The sequence below is a fragment of the Coturnix japonica genome, chromosome 1 (genome assembly GCF_001577835.2).
Source record: "Coturnix japonica isolate 7356 chromosome 1, Coturnix japonica 2.1, whole genome shotgun sequence".
In the NCBI taxonomy this organism is placed as follows: Eukaryota; Metazoa; Chordata; class Aves; order Galliformes; family Phasianidae; genus Coturnix; species Coturnix japonica.
The window spans coordinates 97,224,715-97,238,222 of record NC_029516.1 but is presented as its reverse complement, the minus strand read 5'-3'; the positions used below and the strand labels follow the sequence as shown (position 1 = coordinate 97,238,222).

The following is a 13,508-nucleotide window of genomic DNA, read 5'->3' as shown; positions in this document are numbered from 1 at the left end:
TTTCCTCTTGAATAACAATTTGTTCATGCTCACATACAACACCTGCAAGTACAGCATCTGCTTCCTCTTCGCTTTTGGTGCCATCATCAACTTAATAGTTTCTTCTGAAGACATGAAAGTTTCACCTCTAGCTTTCTCAAAGAACGCTTTCATATGATACAGCATTTTACCATCTTACATACTTAAGAAATGTTTCGGTTTTCCTTAACTTATAATAGAGGGTGTTTTTCAACACTGGCTCACAATGTGCTTCTGGTCCTGCCGCACCACAGCTGTGTCCTGAGCAGAACACACCTGGCTTTGACTTCAAATTCTATGATATTTTTAAAGGCTTGAACTAAATTTATCACTTTTTCTATACCTTTCCTCCCCTGGTTACCTTATTTGACTGCTTATTTTTGTAGTAGACGCAGCTGCTTCTTTGGGTGTGTTTTTAGCAAATCAGAAACATCGATGACTAATAATCTTGCCGGTAAGTATCTCGAAATAACCTCATACCTGTATTGAATGCTTGCTTCTCACATGTTTTGAGTCTTTAATGTTGAGACACTGACTTCATCTTCAACACCTCATCTCTAACACAGGCACTGTTTAGTAATTGTGTCAGGATCACAGAAGCCTTGGACTTGTTTTGAGCAATACAAGCTGGTGTCGATGCAGTAAAGAATGAAATGTGTTTCTGTAGGAGGTGGAGGTGATTCAACTATGACTTCTCACACTGCAATAGATGGGAAGGCCTTTCGCATCTGCCAGTGCTTGTTTCATCAGAGCTGAATCATTGAATACTGGCATGAAAGGGTTTTCTAAGCTTTTACTGTAAAGATAACTAGTGGTGGAGCATATTATGAGAAAGGAAGAAAAAGAGTGAGGCCCTGTTTAGTCTGCTTAAGGAAATCTAATTTAAAGCTTAGCATTTGTACCCTCTAAAGAATAAGGTTATGGTAATGACAGTAAAACTTTCTTCCAGGGCTTGAAATAACAACTTAAGGGGGAAAAAAAGAGAAAACCCACAACACTTCAGCCACAAAGAAGATGAGGAAGGGTGTGTGAGCACCAGCTGCCAGTTGTGCAGGTGGAGAATGGGAGAGGAATTTATATGTGGGTCTCACGGGTTTGTTTTACAACACGAGGTACCTTTGGTCAGTGTGACTAAGGAGTGGAATGGCTGTTAAACTTCAGATTTACATATTGCATGATTCACATAAGGGGATGTGAGGTCTCATCACACAGATGTGCTTGAGGGTCTGGAGCACAAGTCTGATGGGGAGCAGCTGAGGGAACAGGTTTAGTTCCCTCTACAGCCACCTGAGAGGAGTTCATGGTGAGGTGGGGGGCAGCCTCTTCTTTTATGTAACAGCAATAGGATGAGGGGGAATGGCCTCCAGCTGTACCAGAGAAGTTCAGATTGGATATTCAGAAACAATTTCTCAGAAGAGCAGTGCTGCAGCGGCACAGGCTGCCCAGGGAGGTGGTGGAATCACCATCCCTGGAGGTGTTCAAGAGCCGTGTGGATGTGGCACTGAGGGACGTGGGCAGCGTGCATGGTGGTTGGACTATATGATATTAGATCTTGTCCGTGCTCTGGTCGGGAGGGGGCTGCTCCACGCCAGTCCAGCACCCCCACAAGTGCCCGAAGGTTCCGTCCCGCAGACCCAGCGCCTGTTTATCGCGTCGGGCCTATGCTGCCCGTACGCCCCAACGTTGCCCCGGCGCACGGGGCAGCCCCGCCCACAATGTTTCCGTCACCTCCCGTCTCCTGGCGTAATCCTTCCGCGCCCGGGATCTCCATCCTCCGCCGGCCTGTCCCCGGTTCCCTCTCGTCTCCCCTCCGCCCTCAGTGCACGTTGTACCGCCTCTCCGCTCTCCCCTCTCCCTCACCCCGCCGAGCTCTCCCCGCGGGACTCCCTGATCCCGGGGACTACTTTTTCCCCCCGCCCTCTCGGAACGCGCAGGGCGCAGGTGGCGGCGGCGGCGCCGTGGCAGTTGGAGCGGCGGCGATGGCGGCGGCGGCGCTGAGGCTGCGCTGAGCAGCGGCGCAGGGGGAGGGGAGAGACGGAGCGACGGAGCGAGAGAGAGGCGGCCGACGGGGGGCGGCGCGCGGATGCGAGAGGGAGAGAGCGAGAGAGAGAGAGAGCGAGAGAGAGAGCGCGGGGGGGCGCGGGGGAGGGGCGCGCTGACAGGGCTATGCCGGGCCGGGCCCTGCCCGCTTCAGACTCCGCCGAGCCCTGAGCGCGGCAGCCGCCATGGCCGAGTCCTCGGCTTCCTCCGGCTCCGGCGCGGCGTCGCCGCCGCTCATTGAGTCAGGTAACGGCGGCGGGTCCGCGGGCCGCTGCTCCCTGCCGCCATCTTCTCGAGGGCGGCGATGGATTACGGCCGCCCCCGGTTCCCCCGCCTCGCTCACTCCCGTGTGTCTCCCTCCGTCTCTCCCGCAGAGCTTTACTTCCTCATCGCCCGCTTTCTCAGCACCGGGCCGTGCCGCGGGGCGCTGCGGGTGAGTGCGTGGGGAGGGAGGGAAGAAGGGAGGGGGGAAAGAAGGGAGCCCGGGGCCGTGCGCGCCAACGGCCGCTCTGACCGCGCTGTGTGTCCCCGCAGGTGCTGGTGCAGGAGCTGGAGCAGCACCAGGTGTGTGAGCCGCCCCCACAGCCCCCTGTGAGCAATGGGGGGACCCGCACCTCCCCTCAGCGCTCCTCCCGTGTTAGAATCCTTCCTTTTCCACTCTAATTTAATTTATTTTTATCTTTTTCTCCGTTTAGTTGCTTCCTAAGAGGTTGGATTGGGAAGGCAATGAACATTATAGAAGTTACGAAGAACTGGTGAGACTTTGTGTTTTTAAACAACTTTTGGTTCGGACGGTAACGTCGTTGCCGGGCAACGTTCCATGTAACACAAGCCCGGCTCTCGCTCTCCCCAATCTCTCTCGGTTGGGGTTCGCTCCGTTGTGTTTCCCCCCTTTGCTCCGTGTCCCGGCCGTGCCGTACGTTGGGATATTGTTTACATAGCAGAGGTGGAGCCCGGCGCGGTGCGGCGGTGCACGCCGCCGCCTGCGTGCGAGCGGCAGCCAACCCGCGGTCGGCTTTCATCGCGGAGTTCCGCCGACGGGCTTGTTAGACGCGTTGCGATTGGGCGCTGGTTATTTTCTGGTCTGCTTCCTTCGTCGCTCCCTTGCAGCGGATTAGGAAATGGAAAAGCCGCTCCGGAATCGTTGGTTGTGATTGCTGTGGGTGCTCTGCGGCCACACGCTGTTCTGGGTGGCAGAATGACAGCGGTGGCAGCCCCACGGCACGTATTCGATTATACCAATCTGCTACTGCTGTATTGACACCCCCTAAAATCGATGGTATAGAGGGTTAATGGGAAGCTCCTTTACCTGTCAGTCTGTGTATGCTGTAGTTGTACCTCCTGTGTCATATCTGAACACCTCAAGGTGGTATCTGTGTAGAAACAGAACGACATATTTAAAAGAAACAATGTCTTATTTGAAGTGCTGCTTCAGATGGCAAACTGTGCCATTTCTTTCACTTGTCAGTGTGGTTGGGAGAGCAAATGAGGTCTTAAATGAATTATTTAAGTCACCAGAAGGCCAGGTCTTGCTAAACAGGAATGCTGTGGAGCTCCGACTTGAAGTTAGCAAATGTGAAAGTAGCATTGAGTTTAAAAGGTCTTTATTTTCGTTATTATTCTTCTTTGAGCTCAGTTCTTCTGGTAGGAAAGCGATGGTACATGGAGAAGGGTGGGTTCCTCTAACTTCAGCACAGGGTTCTTAGTGCATATTAGGTTGTCACATGAATTCTTTAATGTGTGTCACCCCTCTTTGTTTTTCCTCTCCAATTTAAGAGAACTGTCTGTAAAGGGCAGTGATATTTCAGAATAGTCAGGATCTGTCTTCTGATTTTGAGAGGCTTTGGGAACTTCTTCTTCATCTGGTCTCGCTGAATCTGCAGTGATGCAGACATCGCTGTTGTGGTGCAGTTGTTTCTGTCCGTTGTTGAAGTTTAACTGTTCCACTCATAGGATGAGTGAAGCTACTTTTAAGAAGGTGCTTGGTTTGTTCAGTGTGTTTCCATCAGTGGCTGCATTTAGAGTGTAAGCTTCTTGATGGTGTGCAAGCGGAATGGTTTATAAGACCTGATATAGGTTATGCTGAATTTTCTGCCCTGAATACCTTGTCTGGTGCTACTCTGTGCCAGCTGGAGAGGCAGAGTTTAGAAGGAAAGGATGAAGAAGTGCCACCTTGTAATCTTTGAACTACCAAGTAATTTCTCATGGTCAAACTTAAGCGTCTTTGGAGCCAATGTGCTGAAATACCTTTGTGTGGGAATTTTATCTGTTTTACTGATACTTCCAGCAGTTCTGCTTCTATCAGGAATATGGTCTGTACCCCCAAAACTTTTTATGTGACTTGGGTTTTTATTATTGGTACATCTTAGGCTGTTGCTTAAAGCATATTGTTCTCATTACTTAGTTTACATTTGGGCAGCTTTGTTTAACAGCTCTTACGTGGCTGAGTGCAGTGTTTTTATTCCCACTCTTCTGGTGATGAGATCAGCCGCACTGAGACTTCTCTCACTGAAGCTCAGTCACTGTGCTGAGGGAATGGCATCATAAGTGTGAGCTTGTTCTGCCTGACTTTTGAGTGCTGTGGCAGGAGGCCTCATACCTGTGTTGTTGTGGGCCTGCTTGCTTTTCTTGGGTGTGTTGGCTGGAAATGGCCTCACTGCTGAAGCAGCAGTACAACTTTTGGGTTCGACTGGTTCCTTAGTGGCTGGATCAGAGAGTGAAGTTGGCGTGGGTCCATGTGTACCATCTGATTCACACCTTCAGAGTAAATTTATGATACCGACAGTTTGTTTTACTCAAGTCTGTGTAAACTTTATTTCGTTTCTGTGTTATTGCGATTCACTTCATCGTTAGATTAGGATTTTTTGTTCACTCATCTCTTTGGGATGAAGAAGAATTAAAAGAAAGCCCCAAACTATAGAGCTGCAGGGTTATTCTTGACTGAGGCACCGAAGTGGTTGTGGAGGTGTTAGAACATTAGATGTAGATGGCATGGGATCTTCCTGAACAGACAAGTGATGATCCCCCCCCCTTTGTTTAAGGAGTTAAGGAAGCCTGGTGTCATGTAGTAGACATTGTTCAAAGAATCTATTTGTACATTAGATTGCAGTCACCTAACAAGTAATGTGCAACTGAAGTTGTAGTTGCATAAGTTGTTAAGCTTGATAAGAACGAAATTTTCCATGAACTTGAGTTCTGAAGACCTGCTTTTTATCAATTTGAATTTACACGTATTAGACGTTGTTCAAATATTTCTATAAATATTCATGCTTTTAGGTTCATCTTTTCAGGGTGTGCCATACCCGTGTTTAAAACTTTAATATTCTGTCAGGTGCTATCCAACAAGCATGTGGCTCCAGACCATTTATTACAAATTTGCAAGCGTATTGGCCCAATACTGGATAAGGAGATACCACCCAGCATTTCGAGAGTGAATTCCTTACTTGGTGCGGGAAGGCAATCGTTGCTACGTACAGCAAAAGGTATGGTTTGTTTATTATTTGAAATGGGTACGATATGTTTTCTTGATATATCTGCTTAACACTTTAGGAATATTTTGAAGGCATTGGGCTTTCACCAAGTGTACTATGTTTAATGAACAAAGGCACCATCAGTCTGTGTATTAACAGCATAGCTGTGTGCTGGTTATTGGAGAAGTCTTAAGCTGCATCTCAAGAATGACAGAATCACAGAATCGCTCGCGTTGGAAAAGACCTTTAAGATTGTTGAGTCCAACCACAACCTGACCGTACTACCCTAACTAACAACCCTCTGCTACATCATGTCCCTGAGCACCACATCCAAACAGTTTTTAAACACATCCAGGGATGGTGACTCAGCCACCTCCCTGGGGAGCTTATTCCAGCGCTTAACAACCCTTGTTGTAAAGAAGTTTTTCCTGATATCCAACCTAAACTTACCCTGGTGCAACTCAAGGCCATTTCCCCTTGTCCTGTCATTAGTGAGGAGAGATCAGCCCTGCTCTCACTGTAAGCACCTTTCAGATATTGGAAGAGAGCAATAAAGTCTCCCCTCAGCCTCCTTTTCCTCAGGCTAAACAGCCCCAGTTCCTTCAGTCACCATCATTCTGAGTGCTGAGGCTGCTGAGTGTTGCCTGTTTTCAGTGTTACTGCAATAAAATGAACCATCAGGAGACAAGTACTACTTCTTCAACATCCACAACATTCTGAATAGTATATTGATTGGCCTATGTGGCTTTGATTGTGGTAGCTCTTGTGCTATATTCAGTGCAAACTTGAGACAGTAACACCATTTATTTTGATAGTTTTCTTGGTTAACACAAACGACCTCAAAATTAGCACATTGTATATTTGTAGAAGGAAAGTAGTTTTCTGTTATCTAAAGTGGATGGTTGGCAGTATAAGAGCACGTGGATTACTTGGTTTTCACAAAGTAGATTTTGGCTTTAAACATTTGGCTTGGAACATTTCAGGAGGGAGGGGTTTGTTCGTGCATTTGCACAGTTTTGTTGGATTATTAGATTCCGTGGCGTAGGATGATTTATTGGATGCACTTGTTTTTTGGTTATCAGCCCTAGCTTTAAAGGGTGAGCTATGAATAATTCAGTGACTGTTTTATGCTTAAAATTGGGATTGCAATTATTTTAGCATGAGTGTGTCAAAATGACTTTGTGTGAGAAATAGAAGAGTCACCAGGTTATAAAGTTGGAAAGGACCTCTTGAGATTGTCTTGTCCAATAATTTGCTATCTATCAAAGCAACGTTTATTTGTATTTTTTAATCTTAAACACTTCATTCTGAAACTGAGAATGAGAATTCCAGGTGAGAATTTAGTTTTGTGTTCTGTGAGCTCTGGGGGCGTCATCAGTCACTATGTAGGAGTAGTATCAAAGCTTGCCTTTGGTTTCTTGGTTTCGTGTTGGCTTTTTTTTTTTCACTGTTGCTATACAAAATATATTTTTTCTATCCTTTTATTCTGTGCTGTTCATGATACATTTGGTGATTTACAATTTCTGTAGTTATTCCACTACTACGTATGACACCTCTGACTGTTACACTCGTTACTGTGCTTTGAAACTGCAGCTGGTTTTGCATTTTTAACCTGTGTTTATGACAAACTTCCACTTGATTTTTCAAGACTGCAGGAATACTGTTTGGAAGGGCTCTGCATTTGCTGCTCTTCATAGAGGAAGACCTCCTGAATTTCCTGTCAACTATGGCACACCACCGAATCTTGGTATGCTTTTACTGAAGTTCATCACTATTGATATGAGTGTGTAACATGCGTATTACACTGGTCTGTCTGGGACTGATGCCTCAGAACTGGATCTGGAGGCTTATCTAGAGAACTTCATATGACTTCAGTGGAGTTATTTATACGTAGGTACAAAGGCCTGCCCACAGCACTAGTGAGATAGTAGCCTCTAGATCAGATCTTTTTCTTTTATTAAGCCCAAATAATAAGTAGATAAACCTACAGATTGGATAGGAGGACTCTTGTATATATTAATGCGTAGAGAGCCATGGGAAAATACAGGTAACATCTAGAATATATTTGGAGACAGTAGTTCTGATTTGAGCAAGTTTAAAGTGCTGTCTTGCTTAACGTACGCATTAAAAGAAGTTGCAGCTTCAGAAAAAGGCATCTGCTTTCTTGAAGTATGAAAGTCACTTTAAGGATATCTTCAAATAGTATGTTAACAAATGATAAATATAATGATATTATAGGGGGAAAAAAAACTTGTTCTGTGTATTAATATGTTAATTCTTTGATTTCTTTGTGTTCTAGTGGAAGTATATCGAGCGAGACAACTAACTGGATATGCAAAGTTCAGTACTTCCTTTCCAGGAACTATGTATCAGCATGTAAAGATGCACAGGCGGATTCTTGGCCATCTTTCTTCTGTGTACTGTGTTGCATTCGATAGGACTGGACATAGAATATTCACTGTGAGTTGAAATTAATCCGAATCTGAAAATAATAGTAGTTGGATGCTAAGAGAAAAAGTTTGAAATGCAGGCTTTGCTAAAACGTATAGAGCTGGATGTCAGTGCTGTTGAAGTGCAACTGATCAGCTTCATTGCAGTGCTGAGCATAACAGTGTTGTGTAATTAAAAGGTTAAAAGTGTGTAAGAAATTGTTCTTACTTAATGGGGAAGTCTGGGCAGATATCAGTGCAAGTGCTTTCTTTAGTGATGTACTTGTGTATTCAGCAAGTTTCATATTCATCATGAACTGACGGAAGAGAAATTGCTTTTGTGGTATAGGGTAGTAATTTATTGGCTGCTGCAATTTATTGTAATGTCCAGGCTAAATTTAGTCCATACTTTACAGTTGTAGACCTGTGATGATTGCAGTGTAATCTTAAACCATAATTGATTTTATTTTTCTTTCTGTTGGTTATATAACTTTATTTCTGTCAAGTAGCGTGCACAGTTTTAAATAGATGTATAAATGTACCAAACTCTGAAAGAACAAAGGTTCTAAAAGTGAAACTGAAAAACTTAACTGGACTGTCTTTAGACACTTTGCTAAGCATTCTAAACATTTCTTTCTAAACATTTCTTTGTAGGGTTCAGATGACTGTCTGGTAAAGATATGGTCAACACATAATGGCCGGTTATTTGCCACACTACGTGGACATTCAGCTGAAATTTCTGATATGGCTGTCAATTATGAAAACACTATGATTGCAGCTGGCAGCTGTGATAAGATGATCAGAGTGTGGTGTCTGAGAACTTGTGCACCGGTTGCTGTCCTCCACGGGCACGCAGGATCCATTACCTCATTGCAGGTATGTTTTGGATTAATACTTGCATTCTGTGTCTTTAATAGGTATTTTGGGTAGTATTAGTGCTTGTGTTAAACAGGCAACAGGCATCCACAACCTCCTTGGGCAACCTGTTCCAGTATGCCACCGCCCTCTGTGTGAAAAACTTCCTCCTAATATCTAACCTAAACCTCCCTTGTCTCAGTTTAAAACCATTCTCATGTCCAGCTTCTCGGCCGTCAGGAGCCCCAGGTTCTTATTTGCAAGGCTGCTCTCAAGGGGTTGGTTGCCTAGTCTGTATAAACACCTGGGATTGCCCCAGCCCATGTGCAACACTTTGCACTTAGCCTTGTTGAACCTCAGTAGATTCACATAGGTCCACTTCTCCAGCCTGTCCATGTCCCTCTGGATGGCCTTCCTCCCCTCCAGTCTATCTAAGTACTAACTTTGTTTCTTTTAGTAAATCGTTCAAATTCTCTAAGTTAAAATCAGTTCTTGCGTAAGGGTTAATGAGTGGTAAATATAAATAAGTGGAAAGAGGAGTCCTTGAGTACAATGTAGAATTTTGTTCTAGTGGTACAGAGTGTGAAGTTTCTAGCTCTGGCTTAATACAATCCCTGGATGTTTTACTTACTACTCACTTGGCACTTGTACACAGCAATAGCATGCCAAGATGCTACAAGGACAGCCAGACCACTAAGTGATGGCACAGTCTTTAGAGAACTCTTGTGTGTGGCTTAAGTCACAGAACGTCCTCTTGGCCTTGAGAAGTGTGTATGTAACCTATTATCTCTGCTTCAGTATGCGGAAATGCTTACAATGTAGGTGGATTATGAGAAGCAGGCGGGCCACAAATCTCAAAGATAAATTTCACTTTTGTGGGAGGTTTGAAAGTATTCAAGTGGTAAAAAAAACATGAAGCAGTTGTGGGGAAAAGAGAAGATTTTAATGCCTGAGTTGAGAGTTACATTTAGTAGTAGAACTTAAGTTTGTCGATTAGTTAGCTGTCATATTGGCAGAGAAATAATTGCGTTCCTTAGTTGCTTTCTGAAACTGGGTAATACACCTGCATGGAAGCTCTAAATGAATATGGCTGTCTAACTTTGACTTGAAAAGCAAGATTAGTGCCTTGCATTCTGTTAATTCTCTGGTTGCTGTTAAGAAGTAGTTTAACAAAAGTTCCTCTTGCTTTTTCCTGTCCATATGTTGCAAGGCAAATAATGTTCTGGTTCTTGTGAGAGATGGCATATGTAGCTTCACTGTGTGTAGACATACACAGGTGTTCTGAGGAGCAAATGGGGGAACCGAGGCTGTTCTATCTGGAGGAGTTAGAGGGGAGAGCTTATTGCTCTCTGCAATTGCCTGACAGGACGTTGTAGTGAGGAGAGTGCTGATCTCTTGTGAGAAAAGATAGGATGCTGTCTTCAAATGTAGTCTTAATATTGACAGTTTCTGTGGCATTTATTTCTGGCAAGAAACTTAGTCCTGATGCTCATTGTAGTATGCTGGAACTTTTTGCTTAACAGTTCTTAGTATCACAGAATCACAGAATTGTAGGGGTTGGAAGGGACCTCTAGAGATCATCAAGTCCAACCCCCCTGCCAAAGCAGGTTCCCTACACCATGTAGTAAGAGTAATTGAAATGTAAGCTTTTTATTGCTGATTCCAGTGCTGATGGTAGTAGTAATTGAATGATTTTATCAGCTTGTCATCTGAATTTTTTGAGAGCTTATCTCTGTGCAGCAAGAAAAACTGTCCTAAAGAAGCATGTATGAAGACTTGCTATAAAGTTGTATGTGATGCTGGTTTACGCATACTTAAACTACATTTTAACATAGGCTCATGTTTTCAACTCTGTAATTTAACAGAGCATATCTAGTGAAAATTCCTTTCATTGCTCTGTCTGCTTGTTCCTTCCCTTTGTACATTGTTAGAATTTCTAATGGTTACCAAAACAAAGCAATGAGTGAGTTGTTATATAACGCAATAATTGAAACCTACAACACGGGCTAATTAGGGAATAGGAGGTGTTACATTTGAAGCATTATCAGCAATCACTTTAGCAGTTTTACTTTAGATCTTGTATTATTGTTTTTTACAAAAACGTTTTTACAAGTTCATAAAATATTTGGGTTTGTATGTTTCTGACCTCAGTTTTTTCCTCCCCTTACAGTTTAGTCCAATGGTGAAAGGCTCCATGCGATATATGGTCTCTACTGGTGCAGATGGAAACGTCTGCTTTTGGCAGTGGGATACAGATACCATGAAATTCAGGTGTGTAACTGGGGATGCTGATGGACTCTTTTAATGTTATATTCTGCTTGATGAAAATAAATTGTGTGATTTGGAAAATTCTTACTGACTTAACTATCTAGAAACTTCGTATAAATATTTAAAAGCACTAATTATACTCTTTACAAATTAGTTCTTCTGTTGTCCTGGGAAATGAATCCACTTTTCTGTATTTTCTCCTTAATGTGGCTTTTAATCGCTACTTTGTTTGAAATTTTGGCTACGTTAACTGGGAGAGTGTGTTTGTGACTTGCAGAACAGGGAACCAATCGCTTTGCGTAGAACTGCAAAGCTTGTATCTACTTCTGTAAAATAGCATGAATTTACGTTCTGCAGTAATGATATCTAATAGGCCTTATTTCTTGTATCGCTAATGGTCTGTAGTTTGTGAGCATGAGTTCAGTACTTTGTGGATACTGAGTATAGAGGATGCACGCTCCTTAGCTTGTCATGCTTAAGATTTTGCTGAAACTTGTAAACTAGTGGTTCTGTGGGATGCAAATAGCATTTGATTGCATGTGCATACAGTAACATGGAAAATAAACCATACTGTTTATCCTCCTGCATGAGATGTACAGATGTTAGCATATGTATTTAAGTACCTATTATGTAGGTGTTCAAGGAAACATACGCTTAAAGTTTGAAGCGCTGATAAAAGCTGAGTTTTTGTGACACATCCTGTTTGAAGCAATTTTTCTTTTTAAGCAATCGGCCAGTGAAATTTACGGAGAAGCCTAGACCAGGAGTTCAGATGCTTTGTTCTTCATTCAGTGTAGGTAAGGCATATGTAGATTGAATTAAGCACTGTGATTTTTCCTCTTTCCCCATGAGCATGTTTATAATACTTACGTGACAGCTTTAAAAATAAAACAGCCACTATATAATAAGTAACCATATGTGTGTGTGTGTGCTGTTAGGTTGTGACATTAATTAATATGGTGAATTGCCTTAGCTAACAGTAAACTATCTCCCATTTGTCTGCAGTGATTTACTAAAGGAATAATCACCTGATGCTCCTTTACTCTTTGGATATGCTGGACTTTTGTACTCGTTTAACCCCTTAGCATACTGCCACAGTTTTGGAAAATTATTATTAATTTTATTTATTTAGAATGACCTGGGTTGGAAAGGGACCTCAAGCAAGGATCATGTAGTTCCAACCCCCCTGCCTGGCAGGGCCACCAAACTTCCACATTTACTAGATCAGGTTGCCCAGGGCCCCGTCCAACCTGGCCTTGAACACCTCCAAGGACGGGGCATCCACAACCTCCCTGGGCAATTGTTATCTAAGATAACACAGGCAACAGCAGCAGTTACTGCCAACAGTAGGAGCTTCTGATTCTGTGCCAATTGTATGCAGAGATTGTCAGAAAGATCCCTTCTTTCTTGAGAATCCATAAATGCACCTATAAATGTGCTTCAGCCTTGGCTCATAGTGATCCTCTTATTCTAATCGTGTGGGTGAATTTTGTGGGAAGGCTTGCTGGTACCAGACAGCATAAATATCAGAAGAAAGCTGGGAACAAATGAAATGCATCTCAAAGTCTAGGTTTTTCCTGCCCCCTTTTTTTTTTTTTTTTTTTTCTTTTTCAAATAAACTTTAGGCAACACTTTCTGGAGCCAAGAAGCAGATTATTGTATTGCTATCATCACGGCTAAGCACTGTTCTGCTTACGCTGGTGTATCCATGCTTGTGAAATGATACTTATGGCAGAACTGGTGCATGTGCTACAATAAAAGAATCATCTAGATGATTCTGATGATGGTTAGCCAGATTTCCTCTAAACAGGCACCTGTGTGCCTAAGCAGTGATGTTACATGCTAAGCATTCTCCTGGGTACATATTTTAAAATGTTTGTAACATTATGACTTGCCTGTTTTTACCATGGCCAAGAAGGCTTTCCTTGGTAAGGGGGGATTCCATTCTACACACACTTCAGTGGAAATTTTTAGTTTTTTTTAAACTAAATATCTGAGAAATGTGATATTTTAATAAAGCTACTGTGTAAGAAAGTACTGCTTGATTATTATTATTATTATTTAAATTATTTGTATTTTTTTGCAGGTGGTATGTTTTTAGCCACTGGCAGTACTGACCACATTATAAGGATGTATTACTTCGGCTCTGAAACGCCTGAGAGAATAGCTGAATTGGAGAGTCACGCTGTAAGATTTTTGTCTACTAATTAATTTACCCTCGATTTTAGTTTTAATCTGGAGAGTTATATATAGTTAAACTCTTAAAGCTCTTTAAAGGGGAACTTTTCAAATACACATCTTTCTTATTATGTTTTAATACAATTGCCCTAATGCTGAATCTGAGTTTAACCATTTATGGTATAGTGATGAGACTTGACGAATGTGTATTGTGTTAGTGAAGAAAACTTTCAGCTCTGTAAGATAAACT

At 43.0% G+C, this 13,508-nt stretch overlaps 1 protein-coding gene across 4 annotated transcripts in view; it reads left to right on the top strand.

Annotated features, from left to right (window-relative positions):
- Nucleotides 1-2,192: 2,192 nt before the first annotated feature.
- Nucleotides 2,193-13,508, top strand: part of BRWD1 (bromodomain and WD repeat domain containing 1) — a 47,098-nt gene continuing 35,782 nt past the window's right edge. For all 4 annotated transcript variants that reach the window (XM_015882622.1, XM_015882618.1, XM_015882609.1 and 1 more), the window contains exons 1-11: nt 2,193-2,304; nt 2,433-2,491; nt 2,593-2,622; nt 2,754-2,813; nt 5,390-5,540; nt 7,177-7,275; nt 7,828-7,988; nt 8,612-8,833; nt 10,983-11,083; nt 11,807-11,877; nt 13,167-13,267. In XM_015882622.1, the coding sequence (XP_015738108.1) occupies nt 2,244-2,304; nt 2,433-2,491; nt 2,593-2,622; nt 2,754-2,813; nt 5,390-5,540; nt 7,177-7,275; nt 7,828-7,988; nt 8,612-8,833; nt 10,983-11,083; nt 11,807-11,877; nt 13,167-13,267 (1,116 nt within the window). In that variant the 5' untranslated portion in view covers nt 2,193-2,243. The remainder of the gene's footprint in view (nt 2,305-2,432; nt 2,492-2,592; nt 2,623-2,753; nt 2,814-5,389; nt 5,541-7,176; nt 7,276-7,827; nt 7,989-8,611; nt 8,834-10,982; nt 11,084-11,806; nt 11,878-13,166; nt 13,268-13,508) is intronic.